Source organism: Platalea leucorodia (assembly GCF_965183815.1).
Source record: "Platalea leucorodia genome assembly, chromosome: 9".
Taxonomy (NCBI): domain Eukaryota; kingdom Metazoa; phylum Chordata; class Aves; order Pelecaniformes; family Threskiornithidae; genus Platalea; species Platalea leucorodia.
In genome coordinates this window covers 29854325-29869501 of record NC_138831.1, presented here as the reverse complement: position 1 = coordinate 29869501, position 15177 = coordinate 29854325, and the positions used below count along the sequence as shown (strand labels likewise).

The window sequence follows — 15177 nt, the reverse complement described above, 5'->3', positions numbered from 1 at the left end:
CCCTGCTGGCCGAGACCCTGCACCAATAGTTCGCAGCTGTGTCCAGGCCACTGCTTGTTCCCGGGGCGCTCCCAGAAGATGGGGGCCGCATTTCCTTGTCGTCTGCCCCCAGTTTTCCAAGCCTGGCAGCTCCCACCACACCCTCTCAGAGAGGAGACCTTCACCATATCCCTCTCCTACCTGTCTTCACCCACCTCGAGCCACCCAGAGGACCTCTTCATCCCTCCCACCCCTCTCCTCTGTGCCCAATACAGCAGACCAGACTCTCCGGTGATGGCCCCAGTACCTCCCAGGTACAGGAGGCCCCACCGGTGGGTCCCAGGGAAGCGTGTGAGACGCGTGGGCGTGCGTGTCCACAAGTGGGCGTGAGTGGGCGTGCACAAGCACGGGAGCCAGCCCTCGCACGCCCGGCCCTGTGCGGCTGTACGAAGAGGACACCTGGCGGTGTGTGTCCCGCACTGCCTTGTCGCACACAGCCCCGGCTGGGGACACCGCTGGCAACCTCTGGTTTGGAGGCGGGCAAGGTACCTCCTGCTGCCCGGGCAGGGCGAACAGTGCTCCGAGTATCTCCCCTCCCGCCTGGCTGGGAAAAGGAGGGCTGGAGATGCCCCAATAAATTACGCTGGGCTGCACTGTGTAATTTATTTTATAAAAATATTAATTTGATTGGGTGGTTTCTTTCCCCTAGAGCTGGCCCGGGGTCCTGAACCTTTTAAGCCCCGTGCTGGGAGCAGAGAGGGGTCTGCGAGTCCTCTTTGATGCTGCTAGAGCACCCCTGCATCCCTGGCATGGTTAGCCTGAGACCTGGCCAGCTCAGCTCACCCCATGGTTGCGCTCACGCCTCTTCCAGCTCCCAGAGGATGAGGTTGCGCCGGGCCAGGATCTTGGCTGCCCTCCTGGTGAGCAGCTTCTCCTGCACCAGGGGCCACAGGACGGTGTAGCTCTGCAGGTTGCAGTGGGTAAGCATCATCCCCGCATCAGCGCAGGCAGGGAGCTCCAGGGCTCCCCAGAGCTCCTGCAAGGCCTTGGCCATGGCCAGCGTGCTGCTCTCGTTGAGCTGCTGCTTTAGGTGCATTCTCAGCAGGTTCTTCAGCTTGTAGGAAGGGGCCTTGGGCAGCTTTTCTTTGATCAAGGACAACATATCCACGTAACCACCCACAATGTGGCAGAAGTCCACTTTCCTGCCTGTGGCATCCAGGGCTTTAAAGAGAGCGGGCAGCTCTGGTGCCCAGAAGTTATATATGATGAGGATGGGCCTGGGGAGAGGGGAGAGGTACCAGAGGAGGTGCTGCATCCCCACCTCCATGGGGACGCCCTGGGAGAGCAGCGCCAGCACCGACTCGGGCGTCTGAATCAGCATCTTGAAGGTGTGTTCTCCATTGGCCGCCGCCACCTCCGTGATGCGCTGGGCTGCGGAGAGGAGAGGATGGGGCTGGAGTAAGTATTTGGGGGTGCCCCTCTCTGCCCCCCCAGCTCCCCATGCCTGTGAAAGGCAATGCTCACTTTTCTGGTCAACCTTCAAGCTGAGGAACACCAAGGTGCTCAGCTCCAACCCATCATCCCAGGAGCTGGTGGGGCCAGTGTTGTGGTGGGGTGAGGTGCTGCTCCTGGACCATGTCGGGCTGGAGGGCTTCTTGATGTCCTTGGGCTTGCTGAAAGCCTGCAAGAGATTGGAGAAGGGGGCCGAGTCCTGTCTGCCTGCTTGAACCTGGCTGGGAAGGCATGAGGAGACCCCTTGGGTGCACCATTGGCCATGGGCAAGGACCTGGTTGTGTGCAATGCCATGAAACCCACGGGGGCTGATGTCCCAGCACTGCCAGGGATGGGCTGGGTGTGTGTTGTATCTCAGAAGTGGGCTGGCTATGCTGAGAGCCCAAAACCAGGGTCTGGGCCAAGTGAGGAAGAGCAGAGCCGTGAATGCAGTTTGTCCTAAGCAGGGAGTGGGATCCAGGCAGTGGCCAGAGGGACACAACACACAGGTCCGGGGACTTGCTGTCCCTTTCTGTACATCTCATGTGGATGTAGCTCATGCAGGGACATAAACGTGGCCGAGCAACCTCACCACACGAGATACCACTACACTTAAAGATCTGGTTGGTGTCTAGAGGAAAAGGGGACTGAATCAGGCCAGGAGGAGGTTTGGTGCCTCTCCAGGCTCAGCAGATCCAGTGCCTACAGCGGTGCTTCCCAAGTGTGAGTAAAAGCAGCCACACCAACCATCCCCTGCTCAGCCTCGGCAGGGATGAACATCCACAGGGAATTCTCCTTACAGGAAGAGTAGGACAGCAATGCATTCAAGAGGCTTCAACCTTGGTTTTCCTCTCTCTTTCCCCCAAGGACAATCCTGCACCCCTGGCCTGGGCATCCTGCAGTGATGGGGTGTCCATCTCCCCCCCGCACCAGCTCTCTGCACCTTCACCTGCAGACCAAGAGTGGTGGAAACGTGGCTGGACCAATGTCTGCAGGCATGTGAGCAAATCCAAGCACTCTCCAGCTCAGGGGACATGGGATTGCTTAAATGCCAGGTTAAAATTTGGTGTTTGAAGGGCATATGGGGTTGCTCTGTCTGGGAAGGGACAGGAGAAGGATGGTGGCTAGGTGGTGGCAGTGCCCTGTGTCCCCTCACCTGACTGTGCCCGGAGTGACCCAGCTGACCCAGCTGAAGGGAGTTAGATGAACCAAACTCGGCAGCAAAATGTGATTGCAGATGCTCTTGTTACCCAAACCAGCAACAAGCAAATTGAATTTCTAAAATTCAGAAAAAAAACTTTTCTAAAAAGAAAAGTTTTATGGAAGGATTAAGCAGACGGGGAAAACACGTGGAATTTGTGAGGAGGAAAATCACCCATACAGAGACACATACACTCATACCACCGCAGTGGCTGTGGGTGCTGGATCCAGGCAGAGCCGGGCGCTGGCGATGCTCTTGCGGCTTCAGCTTGGCGTGAAGAGCATGACAGTCCCCAGGTAACCCCACAGAGATTCCTCCCCAGACCCAAAATCTCCTTTTAGATGTCTGAGCCTCTAGGCAGGTCCTCAGCCCTTGCCCTCCACCCCCTGAAGGCTGCAGCTTCCCTGGGCTGCATCCCACTGCCTCATCCCATTGCTCAGCCTTTTTTCTCACTCAGCTGCTATTTTTTCCCCCTTTCCAGGCTTTAAACCAATTTTTCCCAGCTCTTAAGGTTGCACTTTTCCAGTGCCCAGCACCACACCCCAAAACAGATGTTTATACCCCTGGGACCTCTCTTTTTCCAGCCTGTACCTCTGCTACACCCTTAGATCCACATCGTACAAAAGGACACCTGCTTCACACAGGGACTTCTCACAGCAAGCTTCTAACATCCCCAAAAGCCCCAGACTTGGGATTTTTTGGCACTAGCAGGGAGTGGGGACAGGGTTTTAGCCCCACTACTCTTTTTTTCCCTCTGTTAGAGATGAATCAGGAGAGCAAGGAAAAACAGCAGAGGAGAAAATTAATAAAGAAGCCAGCAGCGGGCTGGGATTTAATCTACAAACAGCTTTATTGAAGAGTAAGAAGAGCTTCTGCACTGATTTATACAAAAAAAAATGGGGCTGTTAACCCCTCATCAAGCCAGTACTGGAAAACCAGCCCCCCCAGATCCCAAATCGTCCGCACTCGCCTCCATTTCCAAAGGGATCCCCTGCTCATGCTGGGGATAGGGTATCTCAGCAGAGATCTCATGCCCTTGGTTCATCTAACCACCTCAGTCAGGGACATTTGCACACCAGTTTGCAGGACCAGTGCTGTGAAATGTCACTGCATGGAGCTTGGAAATGTCACTTTCGGGATGTTCAGATGGTTCCTACCTGCTCTGGTGGCTCCCAGGAGCTTCTCAGCCTGTGTAGGCACAGGACTGATGAACTCTCCAAGCACGGACACTACATTCCACTTGCAGACTTGATTTTTATATGAAAACTAATTTGTTTTAAGCTGAGAACAGCGAGGCGGAAAGGAAGAGGCCTGTGAGAGAAGACCTTGGCTGCTCCAGAATACCAGGAGATACCAGCAAAGGTCTTAGCCCAGCAGGACTAGATTTGATAGGGCCCAGATGACCTTCTGCCTGGGAGCAACCGAAGGGGAAGAGAAAGCCACAAGCAAGTCTCTGGCTGATGTTAGGAAGGGAGAAGGCTTGGGTCTGAGCACAGCTTGAGGAAAGGGAAAGGCACCCCAGAGATGACGGGGTGCAGCTGCCTCTTCTGTCTGCGGTGTGGCTCAGCGAGCGAGGTCTGGCGTTACACTCACCACCGTGTCTTCTGAGCTGTCCTCCGAGCTGCAGATGATGATGCTGGTGTCTTCTGCGGAAGGAACAGCGGGGTGCTGAAGCTTCAAGACTGTGATTTTTGGATCTCACCAGTTTTCCCATGGGAGGACTGACCTTATCTCCTGATTCTTGCAGCAGAGGGCAAATGCTTCTACCAGGACCATCAACCACCCAGCCCTTGGGTGCTCTCAGATTCACCCCAAGTGGGGGCAACCTCTCCACTGCTGCTTCACCCACATGGACCCTGCACCAGCCTCTCCAGAAGATGCATTTCATCCTCCTTCCTGTTTGCAGAGCTGAGCCTGGGACCCCTCACTGCGGGATGCTGCAGCAGGCTGGAGTGGGGCTGGGTGAGTTCGGGGAAGAAAATGTGTTTTGCTAAAAATTGTAGTGGTTTTTGCCTCAGGAAAAAAAGGGGAGTCTCTCTGCACGCTTGGCCTGCTGCTATGCTCTTCCCTAGGCTTGATTTCGGCTACCTCAGAGGCAGGACACGGAGCTGGATGGAGCATCCGCGTCTGCCCCTGAGCACTGCTCTCATATTTACACCCTGGGAACCAGCTCCCACCCTCTCTGACCCAGGAAGGTTTGGCCAAGGCTCTGAGTGCACTGGGGTGCACAGAGGCTGGGAAAGATGGGGGACCCCTGTAAGGGGGGGAAGAGATGGGGTAACGAGGAGGGTCACATCCCCGGTCCCCACCTGCATCATCCCTGCTGGCAGCTGGGATGCTGCTGCAGTTCTGACTTGGCGTGGAGGTGCTGGGCCACATTCTGCCATCCCGTTGGTTTGAACCGGGATTGCTGGGGCCCTCCGCATTGTCGCACTCCAGCTTGAGTAGCTTGGGCAAGACCTGACTGCCCCTTTCCATGCAGTGGAACCTCCGCCTGGGCCATGCGGCGTCAGGGAGAGCCTGGAGAGAGGAGATCATGGGGGATGTAAGGTGCCAGGTTGGCATCTCCTAGTCCCCAGAGGCTCCTGCCTCGCTGGGGCGGTTCTTACCGGGCTCGTCTGCGTTTCCTTGAGGCTGATGGCGACGGTGGGCAGGATGCTCTGGCTCTCGGGCTGGACCAGCTCCTCTTCCTGCGGAGAGAGCGCGGAGCAGCATTAGAGGGAACCTCGATAGCACTGACCCCTCTGCAGGGCTGGGGTGTCTCCTAGCAGCAGGCAGAGCTGGGGGGGGCAGAAACATCCTCACCAGGGGGGAAACTGAGGTACAACCTGGCCCTCCAGCTTGGCTCAAGGCTTGTGCCTGAGCTGCAGGTGTTTGGCAGTGCTACAGCTGGGGGAGGCTACAGTTTTCCCTGCTGAAAATGAGGGATGAAGCAGCAGGCTTGGAGAAGCGGGATGGGGTAGGAGCACACCTGGGTAGCAGGAAACGATGGCTACAAAGCAGGTTTTTCTCTCCCCAGGCAGAAATATCCCTGGGGGTTTGTTGTTAACAAAGAAATGGGAGTCATGGGCTGGGAAGGGGAAGGCAGTCCCTTGGGAAAGGCTTGCAAAGGTGACAGGAAGGGGGGATCCATGTCTCAGCTGATGCAGGAGCCCTCCCCACACAGCAGCACACTGGGATGAAACACAGACATCTCACCAGGTCGTTCTCCAGGGCCACCTCGACCATCGGGATAGCTTGGGAATTGGTAGCTGTAATGGAGAGAGCAAGGCTGCAATCCCAAACTGGAGCCTCTGGAGCTCCCACCTGGCCCCAGGAGCAGCCAAGCTGGGAAAAACCTGCCCAGCAGCTGCAGCAAGGAAGGGGCAGCTCCGGTCTCCTTCCCATTTCCCAGCCCTTCAGTTTGGGATGACCCAAGGGGTTTAGGAGCCTCTGGGGACCCAGAAATAAGCATCACCAGAGCCTCTCAGATTGGTGGGAAATCAAAAAGGGGTTCTGGCCATATAAGCAAAGGAGAAAATCTTGGATCCAATGGAAATAAGCACCCTACAAGAGTGAATTTGGGCTCATTTTGCTGCAGGGAGGTGGCTCTGAACCCTGCGGGACCCAGAGCTGGGTGATGGCTTTCTGAGCTTGCCCAAGTCCCCTGCTGCCTGTGGGGTGGCTGGATCCATCCCTGTGGCAAGTCCTCACCTGGGTGCCCCGTGACACGCTCCACCAGCGCCTGCAGCCTGGCTCTGCACTCGGTCAAATCCCCGGGCTGCGCTCGGTCCCTGGCTGCAGGCAGCCGCAGCTGCTGCAGTTCCTTCAGCGAGTCCTTGATGAAGGGCTGCATGTCCATCACCTCCTGCTCCGTGGCATAGAGACTCATCTTCTCCACCAGCCGCTCGCTCGCCTCCATCCGCAGCAGCACCCCCTCCACGTGCTGCAGCTCCCTCGCCAGCTCCCACCGGCCCTGCTCCTGCCGCGTCTCCACCAGTCCCAGCAGCTCCTCTTCCTCCTGCCGGATCAGCCGCACCAGCTGCTCCACACGCTGCCGGATCAGATCCCGTATCTCCTGCTGTGCCTGCTCCAGCCGGGCAGCCTCATCCTGCAGCACTGCATAGCTGGCCTCGAAGCTGCTTCTCTTCTGCTTCAGCTCCTGGCTCATGGTGACCAGCTCCTCCCGCTTGCGCTGGGTCTCACTGCGGATGTCACAGAAGGGCGCATGGTGGCTGTCCAGCAGCGCGCACGAGCAGCACAGTGGCTTCTCGCACTTCTTGCAGTAGATGCTGGAAGGAAATGAGAGCATCGTTCAAAGCCGGTATGTCAGCAGGGGGAGAAAAGCATTTCCACTGGGCTGGGCATGATTCCCCCTCCCCAAGAGACAGCTGAAGAGTTGAACGAGAGGGTAAACTGAGGCACAGGGCAGGTAAGGGCTTTGCCTCACATCACCAGCTGCAGATGTGGGCATGGAGCTGGGTGTTCAACCCACCTTTGCTCCCCTCCCTCCTCCCGGGGACCTGCCAGCCCCACAGCACACCCTGCTCCTGCCCGGGGTCTCACTGGGGTTGCAGTGGTCCCTCTCCAAAGGCAGGTGATGAAACCCCCTTAGCTCTGCCCTCCTGTTAGAGCTGGTCCTGCAGCAGCAGCCCCAAAGCCCTTTGCGCAGGATGGGACCTGTGGACAAGGCACCACTCTCACCTGGAGATGTGGTCTTTGTTGGTGTGACCAGGATTGGAGCAAAAGAGGTTGCAGGACTTTCTGGTGTCTTCCAGGAACTGATGGGCTGACTCAGCACGAAGCTCCTCCAGCCTCCTGGCCTCGTGGCTCCTCTTCTTGAAGAACCACTGGTGGTCCTCAAAGCATTTGGTGCAGAGGAACTCATCACACTCGGAGCACCACACCGCTGCCACTTCCTGCTGGCACCGGCCGCAGCTCGGGCCACTGCTGTCACTGATCTTCTTGTAGATGCTGAGCCTGGCCTGCAGGCTGCTGAAGAGCAGGTTGTCCATGTCAGGGATGCCGGTGATCTGAGGGATGGCTGTCCGGCACACAGGGCACTGAGCAACAGGCTTGTTCTCGCTCAGGCAATTGAGGCAGAAGGTGTGGAGGCAGGTGAGGAGCTTGAGGTTGGTCGATTCCTTCTGGCAGATCTCGCAGAGGACAAACTGGAAGTCATCCTTCACCACGGGTGGGTGGGATGGAGGGGAGCATGGGGGTGCACCCGGCTGGGGTCCCGTCTCCACAGGGGCAGCGGCACCGTCTCCGTCTAGGTGGGGTGCGATGGAAAGACCCGGTTGGAGCACGTGAGATGGGGAGGGACGAGAAGCTCAGTCCCACTGGTGGTGGCCATGCAGGCCACCCGTGGGCAGCCCACTTTACCCACCTCGCTGTAGGGAAGGGATAATGGAGCCACAGGGTGGGTGAGTGGCTCCTCTCCATCCCTCCTGCTGAGGGCGTGTGGGTGGCAGCACCCCGGCAAGGCAAAGGGTGGTCTCCGGGGGACATTCTCTGCTGGCTGCAAAGGGTTGTGCTCCCTCCCGCCCTCAGTGTGGGACCCTTGGAGGCTCTCCTCCCCCCTTCCCAACCTCCTTCCCTTTGGGAAGCTTTGGATTTCAGAGTTTGGCGGGGGGATGACGAAGGCTGCAAAGTGACTTTTTCTTTTGCTTTGCTGCCACCGCCTCTTCCTACCCTGCGAGCGGGAAAGGCAAGGGAGGGAAGGGGGGGCCCTGGCGACAGCCCCCCCCGGTTCCTGCCAAACCTCGCGGGCAGCACCGGGACGCTGGCACCAGCCCTGTCCCCAAAGGTGTCCCTCTCCCCACCCCTCGCCCCCCCGGGCCTCCCCCAGCCCGGCAGCGCAGGCAGAAGCCCCCCGAATAAAGGAGAGACACCCCCCCCTTACCACCTCCCCCCCATGCAATGGTTTTGCACCCTAAAAAATACCGCCCCCCCCCCCCCCCCCAGCAGGCAATCGCCGCGGCTCCCTTTGGAGGGGGCCCTGGGCCAGGCTTTACCCCCCCACCCGCCCCGTCCCGCCTCCCCCTCCAGAAAAGCAGGGAGCCCCCCCTCACCTGCTGGGAGGCCGGGGCCGGGCGGCGGGTGGGCGGCGGGGCTGCCGGACATTGGAGCGACGGGGCCTAGCAGCGCTGAGCGGGAACTTTCGTTTCCCCAGCTTGCCCGGGCGAGGAGGAGGAGGAGGAGGAGGAGGCGGAGGAGGAGGAGCTGACGGGAAAAAGGCGGGGAAGGCAGGGGGGTGCCGGTGGCGGAGGAAACGTCGGGGGGAGAGGATGTGAAGCAGTCACCGGGGGGGGGGGGGGGGGGGGGGGATGCTGATACCAGGGTGGGGATGCAGGCACCGGGGGGGGGATGCTGGCACCCGGGGGGGTCGGATGGCAAAGCTCTGCTTCAGCTGCTAGATAGGACCTCCCCCCCCGAGCTGTGCTGGGGTGCATGTCTGGGTGTCAGCTTGGCTGCAAGGGCTGCTGCTGTGTCTGGGGCAGTGTCTCAGGCCCCTGCTTTGGCCGGGGGGAGCTTTAAACCCGCCCTATTGCCACCCCCATCCTCGGCAGTGCTGCTCCAGGCTGCTCTTTGGTCTCCACTGCCCTTTGCAGGCCAGTGAGATGGGGTGAGAGGGCTTTGGCATGGTGAGAAGGCCATGCTGGAGCAGGAATCCCTAGGAAAACTACCTCTCCCGGTTCCCTGTGGGGCTGGGGTACCCTCCGGAGCCCCCCAAGGTGTGTGTGTGATGGAGGGCCCTGTCCTCCCCATGGCTGGCGGAGCAGTTCCTGGGCAGGGCCTCTCCAGAAAAACTCACTGAGCCGTGAGCCGTGAGCGAGCCGTGAGCCGTTTCGTCCCTCTGCCGTCAGCAGCCACATGACAAGCGGACCAGGAAGTGCCAGCGGCTCCCTCCTTCCCCACCACGGCATCCTCGCTGTGGCCTCCGGTCCCCACGGCCATGGGGCTGGTGGCCGGGGACACCCCAGGCTTATCTCCCAGCTCCAAGGGGGTGTGAAGCGGAGGGCGGCTGCGGGGCCGCAGTTTTTGTCTCCTGGCTTGGCTCCTGCCCAGACGGTCACTGGGAGGATGTGAAGTCCCCAACGGGGAGCCAGGCTTAGAGGGCTCCAAGCACCGGGAGTGGGGTCCCCTGCAAGGCACCAGCACCATGTTCAGCCGGTCGGGATACCAGGCCCTCCCCTTGGGAGACTTTGACCGCTTCCAGCAGTCCAGCATCGGGCTCTATGGTGCCCAGAAGGGCTTCTTCTCCTTCGGATCCAAGCAAGACCCTCTGGGGCTGGCCGGGAATACCGCAGGTGAGTCCTGACCTTAGAGGAGAGTTGCTGCCTTCCTCCCTATTGCCACTTTTGCTGTAGGGTGTTGCACTGGCTGGGTGCCCCCAACACTGCCGGCTGCCCTGGGGTGCAGGGTGCATGGAGGGAGAGGCTCAAATGGGGATTCACAGGCAGGGAAGGGGGTTTTGGAGCAGGTACATCCTCCTTTCACCCCCCTGCAGATTCCTCCCAGGGTTGGCTGTCCTGGATCTGCCATGGGATTATCACCTCCTTGGTCTTCTTGCTGATGGTTGTCACCTTCCCCATCTCAGGATGGTTTGCCTTGAAGGTAAGGGAGGAAAGCAGGCAAGGAGTGGGATGACAACCCATCGTCTGTGGGGGGGACCATTCCTGGCTGCCCCTGGTCCCATTGCTTCTGGCACCACAGGACCTAGGGTTTTGCTTCTGCCCTGGTCTAAACTTTCCCATTGCAGATTGTGCCCACCTACGAGCGAATGATCATCTTCCGCCTGGGCCGCATCCGGGCGCCACAGGGACCTGGCGTGGTCCTGCTGCTGCCCTTCATCGATCACTGGCAGCGAGTGGATCTGAGGACAAGAGCCTTCAATGTGCCTCCCTGCAAGGTGAGCTGCCTTGGGCCTCAGGGCAGGATGGAGAGACATCTCTAAAATACCCAGAGCAGGTGGATTTTGGGATGGTCTGACCCTTGGTGCTGTGCATGGACCCAATTTTCAGTTCCTCCATCCTCACAACGAGGCGAGAGGGGTGGTAGCTGGTGCTGTGAACTCAGAGTCCTCACCTGCCTGTGGCTGAAAAGCTCCTCTTACCTTTTCACACCTTGTTCAATGCATATTCCTGGCTGGAGACATCTCAAAAACATCAATCCCTGTCCTTCCCAGATGTCTTTCAATAACAGCCCCGTGCTGGAAACTGGCCTCACCATTCAGACTAGCCCAAACTTCATCATTTGGGTTGGTTTTGTTTCTAATAACTCTCTTAAAGAGATCTAGAGTCAGTTGCCAGCTGGGAAAGAAGTGAATGCCTTTGCTCCCAGGCTCTATGCACAAGGGTTGGGCCATGGGGCAGAGAGGGGGAGAGATCCTGACTCCTTTCTGCCCCAGCTGACCTCCAAGGATGGGGCGGTCATCTCCATGGGTGCTGATGTCCAGTTCCGGGTGTGGGACCCTGTGTTGTCCGTCATGATGGTGAAGGACCTCATTGCGGCCACCCGGATGACAGCGCAGAACGCCATGACCAAGACCTTGGTGAAGAAGAGCCTCCGCGAGATCCAGGTGGAAAAGCTGAGGATTGGGGAGCAGCTGCTGGTGAGGACTGCCCCAGCCCTGCACAGAGCCCCTCAAGCCCCCCAAACCCTCGGGCTCTTGGTGTGGAAGTAACAGTAAGGGAAAGCTGTAGCTGCTGAAAGTCCACCTGGCCATGGACCTGGCCAAGGACGATAGCTCGGAAGACGTGGTGATTACTGGGGAGCAGACACCTTCAGCCTGTGGGTCTCTGGAGCTCTGTGGCTTATCTCAAAGGGCTTTGGCCACACAGAAAAGCCCACATGTTGTCGGCAAGCTTAAAGTCGACCTCCATATCTCCACCAGGAGAATGTCTGGAGAGGGCTGCAAACTGGAAAAAGCCTTTGGGGAGAGAAGCAGGACAGGATGGTGGCAGAGGGGCGATGACTAGTGCCCACAGCCGACCTGGGCCAGGCCAAGAGCTTGTGGGTTGAATGTCTACAAGGGAGGATATAACAAGAGGCTGGGGAGATATACTGGTATCTCTGGGGTGTCTGGGCTAGTTTGAAGGGCAGAGATGCTGCCTGGTGGAGTACCACACCAGGCCATGGTGCCCAGGGGAGAGCGAGGAAAGGGGCCAGCCTGGAAGGGAGCCACAGAATGGGGAACAAGAAAGAGCTGTCCTCCCTGTCCTGACCTCCTCCAAGCCTGGAGAGCAACTGGGCGAGCAGGGTTGAACGTGAGAGTGGACAGCTTGGAGGAGATGGACTATTGAGCCTGGTTCAACAACAGGCTGGTGGGTAGCAGAAGTATAAGCTATGGGAATGTCCATGGTTGGGGGTGCTGTGGTGGGTGGTCTCCATGGCCATACCCAGCTCCGCCTGGGCTGCCAACACCTCTCCCTTTCTTTCTGGCTCTGCAGCTGGAGATTAACGACATGACCAAGTCCTGGGGCCTGGAGGTGGACCGGGTGGAGCTGAGCATGGAGTCCGTGCTGCAGCCACCCCGGGAGAACCTGGTGGGCCCTCTGGCCACCATGCCACCCGTGCCCGGGCTGGAGGGGCTGGATGGCACCATTCAGCAACTGGCTGCTCATTTCTTCAGCAACACCCTGGCTCTGGCGGGCAGTGGGACCGGTGCTCCAGAGGCAGGTAACCAACGCAGGGCTATCGCTTCTCTGCTGGGGGATGCCCCTCCTACCTGATGACCTTTGTGTCCGTTGGCTGTTTGACAGAGGAGTCAAAGTCCGGGAGATATCACGCTCCTATGAGCATAGCACAAATAGGCTGGTAGGGAGGAGGAGAAAGGACTGCTTCGGGTACAGCTCCATATGGCACGTGGTGCAACACAATCTTTCTAACAAGACATTGGAGATGGGATGGGGGAGGGCAGGAGCAGATTTGCAGGAGCCTGGGTCAAGACCAACTTAGACCTCAGCATTTCCATCAGGCAAACCCAAGCCTGAGCTTGCTGAGAGAGTCACATCTGAGGGCAACATGGATTTTTTTCCAGAAACCCTGCACCAATTTGTGCCTTACTATTTCTTTGAGGGATGATTTTCCACCCCCCGGTAGCAGGGGAAGAGTAACCCATGGCAGACAGAGGAGCAGGCCGTAGGAACTGGCAAAACTATGTTGTCCTCTTCTTGCTTAGCTGGAAACTTGCTGGATAAGTGGGTTTCTCTGCTCTGGAGACCTTTTCTGGTGGGTCCATGCAGACCAGAAAAGCTCACCATCCGAAGGTGTCCCCTCAACCCACTTCTGTCCCATTGCCCCAGCAGACAGCATGGAGACAGTGAACGAGGTGGAGCCTCCCACTGCTCCCCTCCTCGCCACTGCCAGCACCGCCCGGAGGAAGCCCAGCACAGACGAGCTGCTCTCGGTGGTAGAGTCCATTCTCTCTGAGGCCTTGGTCAGCCAGGTGGGAGCATCCTACCAGGTCAACATCGCCCTGCCCAGTGGCGCCTGGAGCACCTACTTCATAGACCTCTCCTCAGGTCACCACCCTTTGGGGTTGTTGTGTTGAAGGCGGGAGGGTGTTTCATGCCCGTGCCCCCTTTGCATGCTGAGAACCCCACCAAGCTGGGTGGTAGGGGGTCCCAAACCAAGCCCGTTTGGTAGCTCCATGAAAGGCACCCCAGGGTCCATCAGCTGAGCACTGCAGTTTGGTGACCATGGCCTTGAGTCCGTGCTCAAATCCAAAGTATAATTTGTTTTGGGTTAAAACCATGAATTTTCTTTCAGAAAGAGAGTATTGATAGAAAATTGGCAGCCAGGTCTCCTCATGGCTCGCCAAGTGGCTCAGAGACCTCAAGGTTTGTTGGCTCTTGTATGCCACCAGCCCAAAGGGGTAGTGATGGAGGGACATGCATGGGCAGCGCCTTGGGCCACTGCCATGCTGGAAGATGTCCTCCCAGCACCCTAATTCATCCCTGTGTGGGTGCTGATGGTTTTTCTGGTGGCCATATGTGCTGGTTTTGGTTGGGATAGAGTTAATTTTCTTCACAGTAGCTCATATGGGGCTATGTTTTGGATTTGTACTGAAAACAGTGTTGATAACACAAGGATGTTTTCGTTACTGCTGAGCAGTGCTTACACAGAGTCAAGGCCTTTTCTGCTCCCCACCCCACCAGTGAGTAGGCTGGGGGTGCACAAGAAGTTGGGAGGAGACACAGCTGGGACAGCTGACCCCAACTGACCAAAGGGATATCCCATATCATATGACGTCATGCTCAGCGACAGAAAGGTGGGGGAAGAAGGAGGAAGGGGGGAATTGTCAGAGTGATGGCCCCATACAGCCAAAACCATCACACCATGGCAAAAGTAGGACAGGGCTTGGAGGTGGACCACTGTAACAGGACATTGGTGGAGCGACACAAGAGAAATTTATCTCCATAAGGAGTAAGGACTCCTGTCTCCAAAATCCCCCTGCCAGGCCCTTGTCTGTCATCTGGCCCAACTCAATCCGTGCGAAACAGTGGGGGAAACACCAGCAGGCAAGGCTGGATCCTGAAGCCTGCTGTTTCTCCCTCTCCCACCCATTGTGTCCTACAGGCAGCGGACGAGCTGGCTGCGGTGTGCCTGAGGGCAGCCCTGATGTCATTCTGGAGGTGGCAGAGAAAGACCTGCAGGACCTCTTCTTGGGCGATCTGCGCCCCTTGACTGCCTACATGAGCGGGCGGCTGCAGGTGAAAGGTGACCTGCACCTTGCCCTGAAGCTGGAGGAGCTTGTCAAGGCGATGAAGCAACGTAGATAGAGCATGCGTGTGGGTGTGTGTCTGTGTGCATATGTCTTCGTAGGTGTGCAAAAGCAGGGGACATATAGGGGTGCTGCGTGGTGGGGGCCTTGCCCTGCTGGAGCTCCTGCTGCCCTCCCAGTGGAGGCTGCAGGAGCTGGGTGAAGACCTGAGCAGGGAAACTGAGGCTGAGCTCCATTGCCTGTCTTTGTCCTTGGCTTTACCTCCCCTGCCCATCTTTTGCCTACAACACTACGGGATGGGAACCAGTTAGCACCCCAGCACGTGCCAGTTTGCTTCCAGGTCCCTTGGCCAATATGCCACCAGGGCACAGACTGATGTCCTGCTGCCCCCGCAATGGGCTGCGTAGCCAGGCATCTCAGACTGGAAGGGACGTGAGCTGAGCAGATTGGACTGGGAAGACCCTGGGGACACTGTGGCCAAGGACGGTAGTTGTGGGGTGGGCAGCCGAAGTGGGGCACGAGGGCTGGCTGGACCAGGCTGGGATGCCACCAGCGGGCTGGGGTCAGGGTCCAGCGTGGCACTGCTGACAGGATGCTGGCATTTGTGGGGAAGGAGCAGAGATGGCAATTTGGGGAACGACCTTCCTGGAGGTACCTGAGCCTTCCTGACACAGCAGTTTGTAATAAGTCATTGCGCTAATTTGTGCTTCAAAGTGCTTTTGCATGTGTGCTGTGAGGTTTATCCGTGGGGTGCGTGTGGACTGTAAATAGGCGTATATAGATATTTATTTATTTT

The 15177-nt window shown here is 58.1% G+C and overlaps 2 protein-coding genes across 4 annotated transcripts; one reads left to right on the top strand and one right to left on the bottom strand.

Moving 5' to 3' along the window:
• Positions 1–679: 679 nt before the first annotated feature.
• Positions 680–8825, bottom strand: LOC309595021 (protein PML-like). The gene is made up of 9 exons (XM_082321482.1): positions 8725–8825; positions 7355–7922; positions 6365–6942; positions 5870–5922; positions 5281–5361; positions 4981–5191; positions 4265–4317; positions 1504–1660; positions 680–1410 (listed from the first exon to the last, which is right to left on the bottom strand). The coding sequence occupies exons 1-9, from the start codon at positions 8774–8776 to the stop codon at positions 836–838; spliced, it is 2328 nt and encodes a 775-aa protein (XP_082177608.1). The 5' UTR covers positions 8777–8825; the 3' UTR covers positions 680–835.
• A 753-nt stretch (positions 8826–9578) lies between these two features.
• On the top strand, positions 9579–15124 carry STOML1 (stomatin like 1). Of its 3 annotated transcripts, none has more exons than XM_082321723.1 (7): positions 9579–9963; positions 10164–10270; positions 10416–10565; positions 11064–11267; positions 12106–12334; positions 12964–13179; positions 14237–15124. In XM_082321723.1, exons 1-7 carry the CDS (start codon positions 9816–9818, stop codon positions 14437–14439), a joined length of 1257 nt encoding a protein of 418 aa, XP_082177849.1. In that variant the 5' UTR covers positions 9579–9815; the 3' UTR covers positions 14440–15124. The 3 variants fall into 3 exon arrangements, with proteins under 3 accessions (XP_082177849.1, XP_082177848.1, XP_082177850.1); XM_082321722.1 differs by having other exon boundaries at positions 12961–13179; XM_082321724.1 differs by lacking the exon at positions 12964–13179.
• Positions 15125–15177: the final 53 nt, after the last annotated feature.

Bases quoted from the DNA above. Each gene is read 5' to 3' on its own strand.
- STOML1 (XM_082321722.1), top strand. From the start codon at position 9,816: ATGTTCAGCCGGTCGGGATACCAGGCCCTCCCCTTGGGAGACTTTGAC. The intron at 12,335-12,960 runs GTAACCAACGCA...CCATTGCCCCAG, and splicing joins GACCGGTGCTCCAGAGGCAG to CAGACAGCATGGAGACAGTG. The intron at 13,180-14,236 runs GTCACCACCCTT...TGTGTCCTACAG, and splicing joins CTTCATAGACCTCTCCTCAG to GCAGCGGACGAGCTGGCTGC.
- LOC309595021 (XM_082321482.1), bottom strand. From the start codon at position 8,776: ATGTCCGGCAGCCCCGCCGCCCACCCGCCGCCCGGCCCCGGCCTCCCA. The intron at 7,923-8,724 runs GTGAGGGGGGGC...CACCCCACCTAG, and splicing joins CGGCCCCGGCCTCCCAGCAG to ACGGAGACGGTGCCGCTGCC. The intron at 4,318-4,980 runs GTGGGGACCGGG...TTCCTTCCGCAG, and splicing joins TGCCAGCAGGGATGATGCAG to AAGACACCAGCATCATCATC.